This window comes from Oncorhynchus clarkii, chromosome 2, assembly GCF_045791955.1.
Source record: "Oncorhynchus clarkii lewisi isolate Uvic-CL-2024 chromosome 2, UVic_Ocla_1.0, whole genome shotgun sequence".
Lineage (NCBI taxonomy): Eukaryota > Metazoa > Chordata > Actinopteri > Salmoniformes > Salmonidae > Oncorhynchus > Oncorhynchus clarkii.
In genome coordinates, this window is record NC_092148.1 from 3300619 (window position 1) to 3321321 (window position 20703).

A 20703-nucleotide genomic window follows, 5' to 3' on the forward strand; every position below is an offset into this window, starting at 1 on the left:
ATTACTCTCCCCTCACACTCTCATCCTGTTTACATCTGTCCCAACAGGAAATGTCTGAGGTTCTGAACCACACTCCTGTCTATGCCTTCTTCCACGTCTCTCTCTCTCTAATGCTCACTCTATTTCTCTCTCTCTATTTCTCTCTCTCCTCTCTCTCTTTCTCTCTCTCTATCTTCTCTCTCTCTCTCTCTCTCTCTCTCTATCTATCTATCCATCTCTCTATCTATCCATCTCTCTCTCCTCGCTCTCCTCTATCTCTCTCTCTCTCTCTCCCTCTCTCCTCTATCTCTCTCTCTCTCTTTCTATCTCCTCTCTCTATATCTCTCTCTTCTATCTCTCTACTCTCTATCTCTCTCCCTCTCTCCTCTATCTCTCTATCTCTCTCTCTATCTCTCTCTCTCCATCTCCTCTCTCTCTCTCTTTTCTCTATATCTCTCCCTCTCTCTCACTCACTCAATTCAATTCAAAGGGCTTTATTGGCATGGGAAACACATTTTAACATTGCCAACAGTAAACATTACACTCACAGAAGTTCCAAAATAATAAAGACATTTCAAATGTCATATTATGTCTATATACAGTGTTGTAACGATGTGCAAATAGTTAAAGTGGGCGGCTGGGTAGCCTAGTGGTTAGAGCGTTGGACTAGTAACCGGAAGGTTGCAAGTTCAAACCCCCGAGCTGACAAGGTACAAATCTGTCGTTCTTCCCCTGAACAGGCAGTTAACCCACTGTTCCAAGGCCGTCATTGAAAATAAGAATTTGTTCTTAACTGACTTGCCTAGTTAAATAAAGGTTAGATAGATAAATAAAAAGTAGAAAAGGGAAAATAAATAAAACATAAATATGGGTTGTATTTACAATGGTGTTGCTGCTGTGATGTCACACTGTGGTATTTCTCCCAGTAGATATGGGATGATGTCACACTGTGGTATTTCACCCAGTAGATATGGGATGATGTCACACTGTGGTATTTCACCCAGTAGATATGGGATGATGTCACACTGTGGTATTTCACCCAGTAGATATGGGATGATGTCACACTGTGGTATTTCTCCCAGTAGATATGGGATGATGTCACACTGTGGTATTTCACCCAGTAGATATGGGATGATGTCACACTGTGGTATTTCACCCAGTAGATATGGGATGATGTCACACTGTGGTATTTCACCCAGTAGATATGGGATGATGTCACACTGTGGTATTTCACCCAGTAGATATGGGATGATGTCACACTGTGGTATTTCACCCAGTAGATATGGGATGATGTCACACTGTGGTATTTCACCCAGTAGATATGGGATGATGTCACACTGTGGTATTTCACCCAGTAGATATGGGATGATGTCACACTGTGGTATTTCACCCAGTAGATATGGGATGATGTCACACTGTGGTATTTCACCCAGTAGATATGGGATGATGTCACACTGTGGTATTTCACCCAGTAGATATGGGATGATGTCACACTGTGGTATTTCACCCAGTAGATATGGGATGATGTCACACTGTGGTATTTCACCCAGTAGATATGGGATGATGTCACACTGTGGTATTTCTCCCAGTAGATATGGGATGATGTCACACTGTGGTATTTCTCCCAGTAGATATGGGATGATGTCACACTGTGGTATTTCACCCAGTAGATATGGGATGATGTCACACTGTGGTATTTCACCCAGTAGATATGGGATGATGTCACACTGTGGTATTTCACCCAGTAGATATGGGATGATGTCACACTGTGGTATTTCTCCCAGTAGATATGGGATGATGTCACACTGTGGTATTTCTCCCAGTAGATATGGGATGATGTCACACTGTGGTATTTCACCCAGTAGATATGGGATGATGTCACACTGTGGTATTTCACCCAGTAGATATGGGATGATGTCACACTGTGGTATTTCACCCAGTAGATATGGGATGATGTCACACTGTGGTATTTCACCCAGTAGATATGGGATGATGTCACACTGTGGTATTTCACCCAGTAGATATGGGATGATGTCACACTGTGGTATTTCACCCAGTAGATATGGGATGATGTCACACTGTGGTATTTCACCCAGTAGATATGGGATGATGTCACACTGTGGTATTTCTCCCAGTAGATATGGGATGATGTCACACTGTGGTATTTCTCCCAGTAGATATGGGATGATGTCACACTGTGGTATTTCACCCAGTAGATATGGGATGATGTCACACTGTGGTATTTCACCCAGTAGATATGGGATGATGTCACACTGTGGTATTTCACCCAGTAGATATGGGATGATGTCACACTGTGGTATTTCTCCCAGTAGATATGGGATGATGTCACACTGTGGTATTTCTCCCAGTAGATATGGGATGATGTCACACTGTGGTATTTCTCCCAGTAGATATGGGATGATGTCACACTGTGGTATTTCACCCAGTAGATATGGGATGATGTCACACTGTGGTATTTCTCCCAGTAGATATGGGATGATGTCACACTGTGGTATTTCACCCAGTAGATATGGGATGATGTCACACTGTGGTATTTCACCCAGTAGATATGGGATGATGTCACACTGTGGTATTTCACCCAGTAGATATGGGATGATGTCACACTGTGGTATTTCACCCAGTAGATATGAAAGTTTATCTAAATTTGATTTGTTTTCTAATGATTTGTGTGTCTGTGTAATCTCTCTCTGTCATCTATCCATCTCTACCGTATCTCCTAACAGGAGATGTCTAAGATCCTGAACCATCCTCGTGTGTATGCCTTTCTCCATGTCCCGGTGCAGTCTGCCTCCGACAGTGTCCTGATGGATATGAAGAGGGAGTACTGCGCTGACGACTTCAGGCGCGTCGCTGACTTCCTGAAAGACAAGTAAGTCTCTGCTGTGGAAAGACGGAGGGATCAGGAAGAAGGTAGAACGGTTTAAATATACTAATACTATACTCACTAAAGACCAGGGGGTTTAGCAAGGCTCTGTTGGCTAGTTGCCTGATTTATCCTCTTTCACTCTCTCTCTCTCTCTTTGGTTCTCTCTCTCTCTCTCTCTCTCTCTCTCTCTCTCTCTCTCGCTCTCTCTGTAATATGTAATATAATCTCTCTCTCTCTCTGTAATCTGTAATATAATCTCTCTAATATGGTCATTGGGCAGGAGGTTAGGAAGTGCAGCTCAGTTTCCACCTCATTTTGTGGGCAGTGAGCACATAGCCTGTCTTCTCTTGAGAGCCATGTCTGCCTCCGGCGGCCTTTCTCAATAGCAAGGCTATGCTCACTGAGTCTGTACATAGTCAAAGCTTTCCTTAAGTTTGGGTCAGTCACAGTGGTCAGGTATTCTGCCGCTGTGTACTCTCTGTTTAGGGCCAAATAGCATTCTAGTTTACTCTGTGTTTTTGTTAATTCTTTCCAATGTGTCAAGTAATTATCTTTTTGTTTTCTCATGATTTGGTTGGGTCTAATTCTGCTGTTGTCCTGGGGCTCTGTAGGGTGTGTTTGTGTTTGTGAACAGAGCCCCAGGACCAGCTTGCTTAGGGGACTCTTCTCCAGGTTCATCTCTCTGTAGGTGATGGCTTTGTTATGGAAGGTTTGTGAATCGCTTCCTTTTAGTAGAATTTAACGGCTCTTTTCTGGATTTTGATAATTAGTGGGTATCGGCCTAATTCTGCTCTGCATGCATTATTTGGTGTTCTACGTTGTACACGGAGGATATTTTTGCAGAATTCTGCGTGCAGAGTCTCAATTTGGTGTTTGTCCCATTTTGTGAAGTCTTGGTTGGTGAGCGGACCCCAGACCTCACAACCAGAAAGGGCAATGGGCTCTATGACTGATTCAAGTATTTTTAGCCAAATCCTAATTGGTATGTTGAAATGTATGTTTCTTTTGATGGCATAGAATGCCCTTCTTGTCTCTCAGATCGTTCACAGCTTTGTTGAAGTGACCTGTGGCGCTGATGTTTAGGCCATTACCCCTCTCTCTCTCTCTGTCTCCCTCTCGCTCTCTGTCTATGTATGTCTCTCTCTCTCTGTCTCCCTCTCGCTCTCTCTTCCTCTCTTCTCGCTCTCTCTCCTCGCTATCTCTCCTCACCCTCGTGTGTCCTCACACCGTCCTCTCCCCTCGAGTATCCTCACACCGTCCTCTCCCCTCGAGTGTCCTCACACCGTCCTCTCCCCTAGTGTCCTCACACCGTCCTCTCCCCTCGAGTGTCCTCACACCGTCCTCTCCCCTCGAGTGTCCTCACACCGTCCTCTCCCCTAGAGTGTCCTCACACCGTCCTCTCCCCTAGAGTGTCCTCACACCGTCCTCTCCCCTCATGTGTCCTCACACCGTCCTCTCCCCTCGTGTGTCATCACACCTAGAGTGTCCTCACACCGTCCTCTCCCCTCGTGTGTCCTCACACCGTCCTCTCCCCTCGTGTGTCATCACACCTAGAGTGTCCTCACACCATCCTCTCCCCTAGTGTCCTCACACCGTCCTCTCCCCTAGAGTGTCCTCACACCGTCCTCTCCCCTCGAGTGTCCTCACACCGTCATCTCCCCTCATGTGTCCTCACACCGTCCTCTCCCCTCGAGTGTCCTCACACCATCATTTCCCCTCGAGTGTCCTCTCACCGTCCTCTCCCCTCGAGTGTCCTCACACCATCATCTACCCTCGAGTGTCCTCACACCGTCCTCTCCCCTCGAGTGTCCTCACACCGTCCTCTCCCCTCGAGTGTCCTCACACCGTCCTCTCCCCTCGAGTGTCCTCACACCGTCCTTTCCCCTAGTGTCCTCACACCGTCCTCTCCCCTCGAGTGTCCTCACACCGTCCTCTCCCCTCGAGTGTCCTCACACCGTCCTCTCCCCTCGAGTGTCCTCACACCGTCCTCTCCCCTAGAGTGTCCTCACAACGTCCTCTCCCCTAGAGTGTCCTCACACCGTCCTCTCCCCTCGAGTGTCCTCACACCGTCCTCTCCCCTCGAGTGTCCTCACACCGTCCTCTCCCCTCGAGTGTCCTCACACCGTCCTCTCCCCTCGAGTGTCCTCACACCGTCCTCTCCCCTCGAGTGTCCTCACACCGTCCTCTCCCCTAGAGTGTCCTCACACCGTCATCTCCCCTAGAGTGTCCTCACACCGTCCTCTCCCCTCATGTGTCCTCACACCGTCCTCTCCCCTCGAGTGTCCTCACACCATCATTTCCCCTCGAGTGTCCTCTCACCATCCTCTACACTCGAGTGTCCTCACACCATCATCTACCCTCGAGTGTCCTCACACCGTCCTCTCCCCTCGTGTGTCATCACACCTAGAGTGTCCTCACACCGTCCTCTCCCCTTGTGTGTCCTCACACCGTCCTCTCCCCTAGAGTGTCCTCACACCGTCCTCTCCCCTAGAGTGTCCTCACACCGTCCTCTCCCCTTGTGTGTCCTCACACCGTCCTCTCCCCTAGAGTGTCCTCACACCGTCCTCTCCCCTCGAGTGTCCTCACACCGTCCTCTCCCCTCGAGTGTCCTCACACCGTCCTCTCCCCTAGTGTCCTCACACCGTCCTCTCCCCTAGAGTGTCCTCACACCGTCCTCTCCCCTTGAGTGTCCTCACACCGTCCTCTCCCCTAGAGTGTCCTCACACCGTCCTCTCCCCTCGAGTGTCCTCACACCGTCCTCTCCCCTAGTGTCCTCACACCGTCCTTTCCCCTAGTGTCCTCACACCGTCCTCTCCCCTCGAGTGTCCTCACACCGTCCTCTCCCCTCTTGTGTCCTCACACCGTCCTCTCCCCTCGAGTGTCCTCACACCGTCCTCTCCCCTCATGTGTCCTCACACCGTCCTCTCCCCTCGAGTGTCCTCACACCATCATCTCCCTTCGAGTGTCCTCTCACCGTCCTCTCCCCTCGAGTGTCCTCACACCATCATCTCCCCTCGAGTGTCCTCTCACCGTCCTCTCCCCTCGAGTGTCCTCACACCATCATCTACCCTCGAGTGTCCTCACACCGTCCTCTCCCCTCGTGTGTCCTCACACCGTCCTCTCCCCTAGAGTGTCCTCACACTGTCCTCTCCCCTCGTGTGTCCTCACACCGTCCTCTCCCCTCGTGTGTCCTCACACCTAGAGTGTCCTCACACCGTCCTCTCCCCTCGTGTGTCCTCACACCGTCCTCTCCCCTTGTGTGTCCTCACACCGTCCTCTCCCCTAGAGTGTCCTCACACCGTCCTCTCCCCTAGAGTGTCCTCACACCGTCCTCTACCCTTGTGTGTCCTCACACCTTCCTCTCACCTAGAGTGTCCTCACACCGTCCTCTCCCCTAGAGTGTCCTCACACCGTCCTCTCCCCTAGAGTGTCCTCACACCGTCCTCTCCCCTAGAGTGTCCTCACACCGTCCTCTCCCCTCCAGTGTCCTCACACCGTCCTCTCCCCTCCAGTGTCCTCACACCGTCCTCTCCCCTAGAGTGTCCTCACACCGTCCTCTCCCCTCCAGTGTCCTCACACCGTCCTCTCCCCTAGAGTGTCCTCACACCGTCCTCTACCCTCGTGTCCTCACACCGTCCTCTCCCCTAGAGTGTCCTCACACCGTCCTCTCCCCTCCAGTGTCCTCACACCGTCCTCTCCCCTAGAGTGTCCTCACACCGTCCTCTACCCTCGTGTCCTCACACCGTCCTCTCCCCTCGTGTGTTCTGCCTGGCTGAAAGACAGTTTCCTTTCCATGGTTATACTGTGAGTACCCACGTTACTGCACAGACATGTAGATGGTATTATAGCATGGCTCACAGACATGTAGATGGTATTATAGCCTGGGTGACAGACATGTAGATTGTTTCTCTCACAGGCCACACTGTTCACCACACTCCTTCCCTAGTTTCTCTCACAGGCCACTCTGTTCACCACACTCCTTCCCTAGTTTCTCTCACAGGCCACTCTGTTCACCACACTCCTTCCCTAGTTTCTCTCACAGGCCACTCTGTTCACCACACTCCTTCCCTAGTTTCTCTCACAGGCCACTCTGTTCACCACACTCCTTCCCTAGTTTCTCTCACAGGCCACTCTGTTCACCACACTCCTTCCCTAGTTTCTCTCACAGGCCACTCTGTTCACCACACTCCTTCCCTAGTTTCTCTCACAGGCCACTCTGTTCACCACACTCCTTCCCTAGTTTCTCTCACAGGCCACTCTGTTCACCACACTCCTTCCCTAGTTTCTCTCACAGGCCACTCTGTTCACCACACTCCTTCCCTAGTTTCTCTCACAGGCCACTCTGTTCACCACACTCCTTCCCTAGTTTCTCTCACAGGCCACGCTCTGTTCACCACACTCCTTCCCTAGTTTCTCTCACAGGCCACGCTCTGTTCACCACACTCCTTCCCTAGTTTCTCTCACAGGCCACTCTGTTCACCACACTCCTTCCCTAGTTTCTCTCACAGGCCACTCTGTTCACCACACTCCTTCCCTAGTTTCTCTCACAGGCCACTCTGTTCACCACACTCCTTCCCTAGTTTCTCTCACAGGCCACTCTGTTCACCACACTCCTTCCCTAGTTTCTCTCACAGGCCACTCTGTTCACCACACTCCTTCCCTAGTTTCTCTCACAGGCCACTCTGTTCACCACACTCCTTCCCTAGTTTCTCTCACTGGCCACGCTCTGTTCACCACACTCCTTCCCTAGTTTCTCTCACAGGCCACGCTCTGTTCACCACACTCCTTCCCTAGTTTCTCTCACTGGCCACGCTCTGTTCACCACACTCCTTCCCTAGTTTCTCTCACTGGCCACGCTCTGTTCACCACACTCCTTCCCTAGTTTCTCTCACAGGCCACTCTGTTCACCACACTCCTTCCCTAGTTTCTCTCACAGGCCACTCTGTTCACCACACTCCTTCCCTAGTTTCTCTCACAGGCCACTCTGTTCACCACACTCCTTCCCTAGTTTCTCTCACAGGCCACTCTGTTCACCACACTCCTTCCCTAGTTTCTCTCACAGGCCACGCTCTGTTCACCACACTCCTTCCCTAGTTTCTCTCACAGGCCACGCTCTGTTCACCACACTCCTTCCCTAGTTTCTCTCACTGGCCACGCTCTGTTCACTACACTCCTTCCCTAGTTTCTCTCACAGGCCACGCTCTGTTCACCACACTCCTTCCCTGGTTTCCTGCCCTCTGACACTTGTCTCCATGCCTCTCCTGACCCTTGACCTTTCCCTGTATCATTCTCCTGGCTGGAGAGTAGATTATGACACCAGGAAGTGTGGTTTCTCTCCCTCTCTCTCTCACTCTCTTTCCCCTTCTCTATCCATCTCCCTCTCTCTCTCACTCTCTTTCCCCTTCTCTATCCATCTCCCTCTCTCTCTCACTCTCATTCCTCCCCGCTCTCCCCCATGCCCCACTGTGTGTCACTCCTCTCCCCTCTCATTCCACCGGGGGGGGGGGGGGGGGGGGGTCCATGTTCATTAACTCTAGCCCCTCCCCTCTGCCCGTCTGTTGCTTCAAGCTGCAGCCTGGAGATCTCTGTCTGCCTTAATCCACCCAGCCATGACCTAATAGGACCTGACAGACACAAACACTGTCTGTCTCGCTCTCTCTCTCCCTGCCGCTGTTTGTGTGTGTGTTGAAATGAGCTGTCTGCTGGCCTGATAGGAGGCCACAGGCTGCTAGGATCAGTCTCTGACACCTCTCCATACATTACCCCCCGACCCAGCTCTATACCTCAGTATGACACCTCTACATACATTACCCCAGTCTGACACCTCTCCATACATTACCCCCAGCTAGAGAGGGCCCTGGAAGCCGTTCTGGGTTGTATGGAAGGGGGGTGGTTGGTGATGGTATTTATTATGGGATGGTGTAAACCAATTCTACGAGTGTGTAGAGCCGCATGTTTCCTAGGAAACCAATTGGTTTGAGCAAATGATACGTCCTCTGATGGTTTTGATATAAGACACGGCTCAGTGAAAGACTGTGGCTACTGAAACATCCTGGGTCCGGTGTCGATCAGTATCAACAGAGACCTCTCTGTACAACGGTGGGTTTGGTTCACGTTCATATTTCATCCATTTGTTTCCTCTGTGGAAAACTGAACACACGTCAAGAGGAAATGTCTGGCTGTGTGTTTTCCAAAATGTCCATATAAGGACTCTTGGTTTCCTTGGTTTCGGTAATTAGTACGCGGTCCTACTGTAGATATGTGGAATCGGATCAGAGCTGTTGACCCTGAGACTAACAGTGTCTTTAGTGAGGTTGTTGTGTAAAGTCAGTCTGGAGGGGTCAGTGTTTGGACATGAGATCATGTTTTATGTTGTTGTGGACACTGTTTCCTCCCTGTTGCTCTCCCTCTCTCTCTCCATCACTCTCTCTCTCTCCCTCCCTCCCTCCCTCCCTCCCTCCCTCCCTCCCTCCCTCCCTCCCTCCCTCCCTCCCTCCCTCCCTCTCTGTCTCTCTCTCTCTCTCTCTCTCTGTATCTCCCTCTGTCTCTCTCTCTCTGTATCTCCCTCTCTCTCTCTCTCTCTCTCTCTCTCTCTGTCTCTCTCTCTCTCCCTCTCTCCCTCCATCTCTCTCACTCTCTCTCTCTATCTCTCCCTCTCTCCCTCCATCTCTCTCTCACTCTCTCTCCCTCTCTCCCTCCATCTCTCTCTCACTCTCTCTCCCTCTCTCCCTCCATCTCTCTCACTCTCTCTCCCTCTCTCCCTCCATCTCTCTCTCACTCTCTCTCCCTCTCTCCCTCCATCTCTCTCTCACTCTCTCTCCCTCTCTCCCTCCATCTCTCTCTCTCTCTCCCCCCCCCCCCTCCCTCCCTGGACTCTCTCTGTTTTTTTGTTGTTGCTTAGGATGTAGGGAATAAATTGTCTGTGCCTGATGCAGGAAACAATGGAAAACAGTGACCTCTGGACCAGAGTTCAGACTGTCTGACCAGACCCTGCTAACCATGACTGTTGTTTTAATAGGAGGAGGCGGTGCTACAGATCAGACTGTCTGACCAGACCCTGCTAACCATGACTGTTGTTTTAATAGGAGGAGGTGGTGCTGCAGATCAGACTGGCTGACCAGACCCTGCTAACCATGACTGTTGTTTTAATAGGAGGAGGTGGTGCTGCAGATCAGACTGGCTGACCAGACCCTGCTAACCATGACTGTTGTTTTAATAGGAGGAGGTGGTGCTGCAGATCAGACTGGCTGACCAGACCCTGCTAACCATGACTGTTGTTTTAATAGGAGGAGGTGGTGCTGCAGATCAGACTGGCTGACCAGACCCTGCTAACCATGACTGTTGTTTTAATAGGAGGAGGTGATGCTGCAGATCAGACTGACTGACCAGACCCTGCTAACCATGACTGTTGTTTTAATAGGAGGAGGTGGTGCTACAGATCAGACTGGCTGACCAGACCCTGCTAACCATGACTGTTGTTTTAATAGGAGGAGGTGGTGCTACAGATCAGACTGTCTGACCAGACCCTGCTAACCATGACTGTTGTTTTAATAGGAGGAGGTGGTGCTGCAGATCAGACTGACTGACCAGACCCTGCTAACCATGACTGTTGTTTTAATAGGAGGAGGTGGTGCTGCAGATCAGACTGGCTGACCAGACCCTGCTAACCATGACTGTTGTTTTAATAGGAGGAGGTGGTGCTACAGATCAGACTGGCTGACCAGACCCTGCTAACCATGACTGTTGTTTTAATAGGAGGAGGTGGTGCTGCAGATCAGACTGTCTGACCAGACCCTGCTAACCATGACTGTTGTTTTAATAGGAGGAGGTGGTGCTACAGATCAGACTGACTGACCAGACCCTGCTAACCATGACTGTTGTTTTAATAGGAGGAGGTGGTGCTGCAGATCAGACTGACTGACCAGACCCTGCTAACCATGACTGTTGTTTTAATAGGAGGAGGTGGTGCTGCAGATCAGACTGGCTGACCAGACCCTGCTAACCATGACTGTTGTTTTAATAGGAGGAGGTGGTGCTGCAGATCAGACTGGCTGACCAGACCCTGCTAACCATGACTGTTGTTTTAATAGGAGGAGGTGGTGCTGCAGATCAGACTGACTGACCAGACCCTGCTAACCATGACTGTTGTTTTAATAGGAGGAGGTGGTGCTACAGATCAGACTGGCTGACCAGACCCTGCTAACCATGACTGTTGTTTTAATAGGAGGAGGTGGTGCTGCAGATCAGACTGGCTGACCAGACCCTGCTAACCATGACTGTTGTTTTAATAGGAGGAGGTGGTGCTGCAGATCAGACTGTCTGACCAGACCCTGCTAACCATGACTGTTGTTTTAATAGGAGGAGGTGGTGCTGCAGATCAGACTGACTGACCAGACCCTGCTAACCATGACTGTTGTTTTAATAGGAGGAGGTGGTGCTGCAGATCAGACTGGCTGACCAGACCCTGCTAACCATGACTGTTGTTTTAATAGGAGGAGGTGGTGCTGCAGATCAGACTGGCTGACCAGACCCTGCTAACCATGACTGTTGTTTTAATAGGAGGAGGCGGTGCTGCAGATCAGACTGGCTGACCAGACCCTGCTAACCATGACTGTTGTTTTAATAGGAGGAGGTGGTGCTGCAGATCAGACTGGCTGACCAGACCCTGCTAACCATGACTGTTGTTTTAATAGGAGGAGGTGGTGCTGCAGATCAGACTGGCTGACCAGACCCTGCTAACCATGACTGTTGTTTTAATAGGAGGAGGTGGTGCTACAGATCAGACTGGCTGACCAGACCCTGCTAACCATGACTGTTGTTTTAATAGGAGGAGGTGATGCTGCAGATCAGACTGGCTGACCAGACCCTGCTAACCATGACTGTTGTTTTAATAGGAGGAGGTGGTGCTGCAGATCAGACTGGCTGACCAGACCCTGCTAACCATGACTGTTGTTTTAATAGGAGGAGGTGGTGCTGCAGATCAGGATTCAGATGGTGAAATCTTTCAAAAATATTCAGCATTTGCTTTCGACTGTCTGGAGTATTTTTAAATTGGATTGATTTAACCTTTTAGTTAACTAGACAAGTCAGTTAAAAACAAATTCTTATTTACAATGACGGCCAAACCCCGGACGACGCTGGGCCAATTGTGCGCCGCCCCATGGGACTCCCGATCACGTCCGATTGTGATACAGTCCTGGATCGAACCAGGGTCTGTAGTGACGCCTCTAGCACTGAGATGCAGTGCCTTAGACCACTGCGCCACTCGGGAGCCCGAAAGGTGGGCATGGTTTGCACTTTTGGGATGTTTCAATTAGTTATGTTGCAGCAATCAAGATGAATGAAGCTAAAATATGTTTAATTATTTGAAATAGGAGACGGTTTTAAACCCCCCAGGTCTGATGTAGGACCCAGGTCTGATGTAGGACCCAGGTCTGATGTAGGACCCAGGTCTGATGTAGGACCCAGGTCTGATGTAGGACCCAGGTCTGATGTAGGACCCAGGTCTGATGTAGGACCCAGGTCTGATGTAGGACCCAGGTCTTATGTAGGACCCATGTCTGATGTAGGACCCAGGTCTGATGTAGGACCCAGGTCTGATGTAGGACCCAGGTCTGATGTAGGACCCAGGTCTGATGTAGGACCCAGGTCTGATGTAGGACCCATGTCTGATGTAGGACCCAGGTCTGATGTAGGACCCAGCAGCTCTGAGTCTCTGGAGGGGGAGGGAGGGAGGGGGGGGGGGACATGTCTGTGTTGTTGTTGTAACAGAGCATCTTGCCGTGTGGCTGGCTGGGGCTGGAGCTATTGGAGTAAACACACACACACAGTGGGCTGGAATAGGGGAGTAAACACACACACACACACACACACACACACACACACACACACACACACAGTGGGCTGAACAGGGGAGTAAACACACACACACACACACACACACACACACACACACACACACACACACACACACACACACACAGTGGGCTGAACAGGGGAGTAAACACACACACACACACACACACACACAGTGGGCTGAACAGGGGAGTAAACACACACACACACACACACACACAGTGGGCTGGAACAGGGGAGTAAACACACACACACACACACACACACACACACACACACACACACACAGTGGGCTGGAGCTATGGGAGTAAACACACACACACACAGTGGGCTGACCAGGGGAGTAAACACACACACACACACAGTGGGCTGAACAGGGGAATAAACACACACACACACACACACAGTGGGCTGAACAGGGTTTACTAACTCAGGCCTGAACTAGCACGAACCGTCTTTATTAGTTAGTCTCTCCCAGACCCCCCTTTCCGCTCCCTCCCCCCTCTACCTCCCCCTCTCCTTTCTAACCAGTTGGCTGCTGCTCCCAAAACAACAGCTGGATATGAGATCATCTGAGAGGGTTGAATATGGAGGAATAAGGTTGTAGAGGGCTGGTGTAGGGCTGTAGAGGGCTGGTGTAGGGTTGTAGAGGTCTGGTGTAGGGCTGTAGAGGTCTGGTGTAGGGCTGTAGAGGGCTGGTGTAGGGCTGGTGTAGGGTTGTAGAGGGTTGGTGTAGGGCTGTAGAGGTCTGGTGTAGGGCTGTAGAGGTCTGGTGTAGGGCTGTAGAGGGCTGGTGTAGGGTTGTAGAGGTCTGGTGTAGGGCTGTAGAGGGCTGGTGTAGGGCTGTAGAGGTCTGGTGTAGGGTTGTAGAGGGCTGGTGTAGGGTTGTAGAGGGCTGGTGTAGGGTTGTAGAGGGCTGGAGTAGGGTTGTAGAGGGCTGGTGTAGGGTTGTAGAGGGCTGGTGTAGGGCTGTAGAGGGCTGGTGTAGGGTTGTAGAGGGCTGGTGTAGGGTTGCAGAGGGCTGGTGTAGGGCTGTAGAGGGCTGGTGTAGGGCTGGTGTAGGTCTGGTGTAGGGCTGGTGTAGGGCTGGTGTAGGGCTGGTGTAGGGCTGGTGTAGGGTTGTAGATGGCTGGTGTAGGGTTGGTGTAGGGCTGTAGAGGGCTGGTGTAGGGCTGGTGTAGGTCTGGTGTAGGGCTGGTGTAGGGCTGGTGTAGGGCTGGTGTAGGGTTGGTGTAGGGTTGTAGAGGGCTGGTGTAGGGTTGTAGAGGGCTGGTGTAGGGCTGGTGCAGGGTTGGTGTAGGGTTGGTGTAGGGTTGTAGAGGGCTGGTGTAGGGCTGGTGTAGGGTTGGTGTAGGGTTGTAGAGGGCTGGTGTAGGGCTGGTGTAGGGCTGGTGTAGGGCTGGTGTAGGGCTGGTGTAGGGTTGTAGAGGGCTGGTGTAGGGTTGGTGTAGGGCTGTAGAGGGCTGGTGTAGGGCTGGTGTAGGTCTGGTGTAGGGCTGGTGTAGGGCTGGTGTAGGGTTGGTGTAGGGTTGTAGAGGGCTGGTGTAGGGTTGTAGAGGGCTGGTGTAGGGCTGGTGTAGGGCTGGTGTAGGGTTGGTGTAGGGCTGGTGTAGGGTTGTAGAGGGCTGGTGTAGGGCTGGTGTAGGGTTGTAGAGGGCTGGTGTAGGGCTGGTGTAGGGTTGGTGTAGGGTTGTAGAGGGCTGGTGTAGGGCTGGTGTAGGGTTGGTGTAGGGTTGTAGAGGGCTGGTGTAGGGCTGGTGTCGGGTTGGTGTAGGGTTGGTGTAGGGTTGTAGAGGGCTGGTGTAGGGCTGGTGTAGGGTTGGTGTAGGGTTGGTGTAGGGTTGTAGAGGGCTGGTGTAGGGCTGGTGTAGGGTTGTAGAGGGCTGGTGTAGGGCTGGTGTAGGGTTGTAGAGGGCTGGTGTAGGGCTGGTGTAGGGTTGGTGTAGGGTTGTAGAGGGCTGGTGTAGGGCTGGTGTAGGGTTGGTGTAGGGTTGTAGAGGGCTGGTGTAGGGCTGGTGTAGGGTTGGTGTAGGATTGTAGAGGGCTGGTGTAGGGCTGGTGTAGGGCTGGTGTAGGGTTGGTGTAGGGTTGTAGAGGGCTGGTGTAGGGCTGGTGTAGGGTTGGTGTAGGGTTGTAGAGGGCTGGTGTAGGGCTGGTGTAGGGCTGGTGTAGGGTTGGTGTAGGGTTGTAGAGGGCTGGTGTAGGGCTGGTGTAGGGCTGTTGTAGGGTTGGTGTAGGGTTGTAGAGGGCTGGTGTAGGGCTGGTGTAGGGTTGGTGTAGGGTTGTAGAGGGCTGGTGTAGGGCTGGTGTCGGGTTGGTGTAGGGTTGGTGTAGGGTTGTAGAGGGCTGGTGTAGGGCTGGTGTAGGGTTGGTGTAGGGTTAGTGTAGGGTTGTAGAGGGCTGGTGTAGGGCTGGTGTAGGGTTGTAGAGGGCTGGTGTAGGGCTGGTGTAGGGCTGGTGTAGGGTTGGTGTAGGGTTGTAGAGGGCTGGTGTAGGGCTGGTGTAGGGTTGGTATAGGGTTGTAGAGGGCTGGTGTAGGGCTGGTGTAGGGTTGGTGTAGGGTTGTAGAGGGCTGGTGTAGGGTTGGTGTAGGGTTGTAGAGGGCTGGTGTAGGGCTGGTGTAGGGTTGGTGTAGGGTTGTAGAGGGCTGGTGTAGGGCTGGTGTAGGGTTGGTGTAGGGTTGTAGAGGGCTGGTGTAGGGCTGGTGTAGGGTTGGTGTAGGGTTGTAGAGGGCTGGTGTAGGGCTGGTGTAGGGTTGTAGAGGGCTGGTTGTAGGGTTGTAGAGGGCTGGTGTAGGGCAGTAGAGGCCTGGTGTAGGGCTGTAGAGGGCTGGTGTAGAGCTGTAGAGGCCTGGTGTAGGGCTGTAGAGGCCTGGTGTAGGGTTGTAGAGGTCTGGTGTAGGGTTGTAGAGGGCTTGTGTAGGGCAGTAGAGGCCTGGTGTAGGGCTGTAGAGGGCTGGTGTAGGGCTGTATAGGCCTGGTGTAGGGCTGTAGAGGCCTGGTGTAGGGTTGTAGAGGTCTGGTGTAGGGCTGAAGAGGGCTGGTGTAGGGTTGTAGAGGGCTGGTGTAGGGTTGTAGAGGGCTGGTGTAGGGCTGGTGTAGGGTTGGTGTAGGGTTGTAGAGGGCTGGTGTAGGGCTGGTGTAGGGTTGGTGTAGGGTTGGTGTAGGGTTGTAGAGGGCTGGTGTAGGGCTGGTGTGGGGTTGTAGAGGGCTGGTGTAGGGCTGGTGTAGGGTTGTAGAGGGCTGGTGTAGGGCTGGTGTAGGGTTGTGTAGGGCTGGTGTAGTGCTGGTGTAGGGTTGGTGTAGGGTTGTAGAGGGCTGGTGTAGGGCTGGTGTAGGGTTGTAGAGGGCTGGTGTAGGGCTGGTGTAGGGCTGGTGTAGGGTTGTAGAGGGCTGGTGTAGGGCTGGTGTAGGGTTGGTGTAGGGTTGGTGTAGGGTTGTAGAGGGCTGGTGTAGGGCTGGTGTAGGGTTGGTGTAGGGTTGTAGAGGGCTGGTGTAGGGCTGGTGTAGGGTTGTAGAGGGCTGGTGTAGGGCTGGTGTAGGGTTGTAGAGGGCTGGTGTAGGGCAGTAGAGGCCTGGTGTAGGGCTGTAGAGGCCTGGTGTAGGGTTGTAGAGGTCTGGTGTAGGGCTGTAGAGGGCTGGTGTAGGGCTGTAGAGGGCTGGTGTAGGGTTGTAGAGGGCTGGTGTAGGGTTGTAGAGGGCTGGTGTAGGGTTGTAGAGGGCTGGTGTAGGGTTGTAGAGGGCTGGTGTAGGGATGTAGAGGGCTGGTGTAGGGCAGTAGAGGCCTGGTGTAGGGCTGTAGAGGGCTGGTGTAGAGCTGTAGAGGCCTGGTGTAGGGCTGTAGAGGCCTGGTGTAGGGTTGTAGAGGTCTGGTGTAGGGTTGTAGAGGGCTGGTGTAGGGCTGTAGAGGCCTGGTGTAGGGCTGTAGAGGGCTGGTGTAGGGCTGTAGAGGCCTGGTGTAGGGCTGTAGAGGCCTGGTGTAGGGTTGTAGAGGTCTGGTGTAGGGCTGGTGTAGGGCTGTAGAGGGCTGGTGTAGGGCAGTAGAGGCCTGGTGTAGGGCTGTAGAGGGCTGGTGTAGGGCTGTAGAGGCCTGGTGTAGGGCTGTAGAGGCCTGGTGTAGGGTTGTAGTCTGGTGTAGGGTTGTAGAGGTCTGGTGTAGGGCTGTAGAGGGCTGGTGTAGGGTTGTAGAGGGCTGGTGTAGGGTTGTAGAGGGCTGGTGTAGGGCTGTAGAGGGCTGGTGTAGGGCTGTAGAGGGCTGGTGTAGGGTTGTAGAGGGCTGGTGTAGGGTTGTAGAGGGCTGGTGTAGGGTTGTAGAGGGCTGGTGTAGGGATGTAGAGGGCTGGTGTAGGGCTGTAGAGGGCTGGTGTAGGGTTGTAGAGGGCTGGTGTAGGGTTGTAGAGGGCTGGTGTAGGGTTGTAGAGGGCTGGTGTAGGGTTGTAGAGGGCTGGTGTAGGGCTGTAGAGGGCTGGTGTAGGGCTGTAGAGGGCTGGTGTAGGGCTGTAGAGGGCTGGTGTAGGGCTGTAGAGGCCTGGTGTAGGGCTGTAGAGGCCTGGTGTAGGGTTGTAGAGGTCTGGTGTAGGGCTGGTGTAGGGTTGTAGAGGGCTGGTGTAGGGCTGTAGAGGGCTGGTGTAGGGTTGTAGAGGGCTGGTGTAGGGTTGTAGAGGGCTGGTGTAGGGTTGTAGAGGGCTGGTGTAGGGCTGTAGAGGGCTGGTGTAGGGTTGTAGAGGGCTGGTGTAGGGTTGTAGAGGGCTGGTGTAGGGTTGTAGAGGGCTGGTGTAGGGTTGTAGAGGGCTGGTGTAGGGATGTAGAGGGCTGGTGTAGGGCTGTAGAGGGCTGGTGTAGGGTTGTAGAGGGCTGGTGTAGGGTTGTAGAGGGCTGGTGTAGGGTTGTAGAGGGCTGGTGTAGGGTTGTAGAGGGCTGGTGTAGGGCTGTCGAGGGCTGGTGTAGGGCTGTAGAGGGCTGGTGTAGGGCTGTAGAGGCCTGGTGTAGGGTTGTAGAGGTCTGGTGTAGGGCTGGTGTAGGGTTGTAGAGGGCTGGTGTAGGGCAGTAGAGGCCTGGTGTAGGGCTGTAGAGGGCTGGTGTAGGGCTGTAGAGGCCTGGTGTAGGGCTGTAGAGGCCTGGTGTAGGGTTGTAGAGGTCTGGTGTAGGGCTGGTGTAGGGTTGTAGAGGGCTGGTGTAGGGCAGTAGAGGCCTGGTGTAGGGCTGTAGAGGGCTGGTGTAGGGCTGTAGAGGCCTGGTGTAGGTCTGTAGAGGCCTGGTGTAGGGTTGTAGAGGTCTGGTGTAGGGCTGTAGAGGGCTGGTGTAGGGTTGTAGAGGGCTGGTGTAGGGTTGTAGAGGGCTGGTGTAGGGTTGTAGAGGGCTGGTGTAGGGTTGTAGAGGGCTGGTGTAGGGCTGGTGTAGGGTTGTATAGGGCTGATGTAGGGTTGTAGAGGGCTGGTGTAGGGTTGTAGAGGGCTGGTGTAGGGTTGTAGAGGGCTGGTGTAGGGCTGGTGTAGGGTTGTATAGGGCTGGTGTAGGGCAGTAGAGGACTGTAGAGGGCTGGTGTAGGGTTATGAGGGCTCTACCTCGCTTTCCCCTCAGCTCCTCTCCTCTCTACATCTCTATCCCCCCAGCTCCTCCCCTCTCTATATATCTTTCTCCCCAGTTCCTCCCCTCTCTACATCTCTAACCCCCCAGCTCCTCCCCTCTCTACATCTCTATCCCCCCAGCTCCTCCCCTCTCTATATATCTTTCTCCCCAGTTCCTCCCCTCTCTACATCTCTAACCCCCCAGCTCCTCCCCTCTCTACATCTCTATCCCCCAAGCTCCTCCCCTCTCTATATATATTTATCCCCAGCTCCTCCCCTCTCTACATCTCTATCCCCCCAGCTCCTCCCCTCTCTATATATCTTTCTCCCCAGCTCCTCCCCTCTCTACATCTCTATCCCCCCAGCTCCTCCCCTCTCTACATCTCTATCCCCCCAGCTCCTCCCCTCTCTATATATCTTTCTCCCCAGTTCCTCCCCTCTCTACATCTCTATCCCCCCAGCTCCTCTCCTCTCTAGTTTGCCTGTCACACAGAACGGTGCTTTCTCTGTTTGTCTTCACCCCTTATCACATATATCATTGGAATCCTTGGCCCCTGCTTCTGTCTGTCTGTCTGTCTGTCTGTCTGTCTGTGTACCTTCCTGTTCTGTCTGTTCATCCTCTCTCTCCCTTTCCCCCTTCCCCCCTCCCTTCCCCTCCCTCTCTCCCTCCCTCTCTTGTCCTTCCTGACTCCTAAACATTGAGTCAACCACACTGGTGAAAGTGAGGCTCAGAAAGGAGTCCAGGCCCGGTCGAGGTTCTGTTTAAAGGTCTCCATGTAGCTGTCCAGACTCCACATGTTGTTTCACAGCCACTCAGTCTAACTCTGTCTCCTCTCTCTCTGAGCGCTGGGAGCCTGCCCTGTCTTGTTCAGCCGTTATCTACAGGCCAGCCAAGCAGGTCAGAGGGAGGGGGGGGGGGGTATTTATGTAAGGTGAACATTCCACCTCCTCACCTTGTGTGACTGGGAGGGAGAAGAGGGCCTCTTGTGGGGTTGGGAAGTCTGTCGACATGAACCACTGCCAACTGTGTGAGAGAGAGAGATACGAGGTGTTAATTTCAGCCAGGAAACACTGGTCACAGACTAAATCAGTAACTGAATAATCACTTCCTGTGGAGGAGGCAGCACGTAATATACAGCTAACAAACTCTCTGAAACAAATGATACTCTAACACCCCCTCCTCTTTCCCTCTCTCTCTCTCTCTCTCTCTCTCTCTCTCTCCCTCTCTCTTTATCGCTCCCTCACACTCTCTCTCTCTCTCCCTCTTTTTCTCTCTCTCCCTCTCACACTCTCCCTCTCACACTCTCTCCCCCTCACGCTCTCTCTCTCACACTCTCTCTCTCACTATCTCTCGCTCTCTTTCTCTCTCTCTCTCTCTCTCTGTCTCTCTCTCTCCCTCTCACACTCTCTTTCTCTCTCTCTGTCTCTCTCTTTCTCTCTCTCTCCCAGTAAACATTACACATACAGAAGTTTGAAAACAATAAAGACATTACAAATGTCATATTATATATATATATACACAGTGTTGTAACAATGTACAAATGGTTAAAGAACACAAGAGAAAATAAATAAGCATAAATATGGGTTGTATTTACAATGGTGTTTGTTCTTCACTGGTTGCCTCTTTCTCTCTCTCTCTCCTCTCTCTCCTTCTCTCTCACACACCCTGTGTATCATATTGCCCAACCAGTAACTCTCAGCACCAGTTGTTCAGCCAGACAGAAATGATTTGTGTTTCAGTTGGACCAGTTCTCCCTCCCTTTCAGAGGTAAAACAAGTATAATGTGTGATATGAACTAGAAGATGAGCATCAGTCCTGTTCTAACGGGGAGAGAGAGAGAGGTATGAGGGACGGTCATCTGTCTGGCAGTGTGTGGTACTGAGCTACATTACAACCTCCTAAAGCAACACATCATCTCGGTGCTAGACCCTGGTGCTAGACCCTGACAGGCCCTGGTTCGATCCCGGGCTGTATCACAACCGGCCGTGATCGGGAGTCCCATAGGGCGGCTTACAACTGGCCCGGCGTCTTCCGGGTTTGACCGGGGTAACTAAGGAATTGTTGTTAACTGACTTTTTAATTAGAGAGACAGCGGTCGTACTGATGACCGTCAGATGTGACAGTTCGTGAAGGAAACAAGTGTCCATTATTTTAGTTTGACTCTTGTTGAAGGAATTGAAAGTTAAAGTCTTTGGAATGTCAATCAACCTTGAGTCTTTAACACAAACACTTAGCCAGTAAACAGACAGCCAGACAGGCAGTGAGACATGAGACACTGTGTGAGATACAAAACATGTTCAGGTTCACTGGGCTTTACAGAGCAATGCAGCCCTCCCTGGAGAGCTGTGTGAAGAGAGGGGAGGGAGAGCTCATCTGACCATCTCCTGAGGCCCTTTTAGAAAGGGGAGGGAGAGC

General features: G+C 52.4%; 1 protein-coding gene across 1 annotated transcript in view; it reads left to right on the forward strand.

Moving 5' to 3' along the window:
- The window catches only part of LOC139419385 (CDK5 regulatory subunit associated protein 1-like 1), a 748160-nt gene that overhangs the window by 445834 nt on the left and 281623 nt on the right, over positions 1–20703 (forward strand). Inside the window, exon 10 of the mRNA XM_071169333.1 lies at positions 2724–2869. Coding sequence (XP_071025434.1) covers positions 2724–2869 — 146 coding nt within the window. The remainder of the gene's footprint in view (positions 1–2723; positions 2870–20703) is intronic.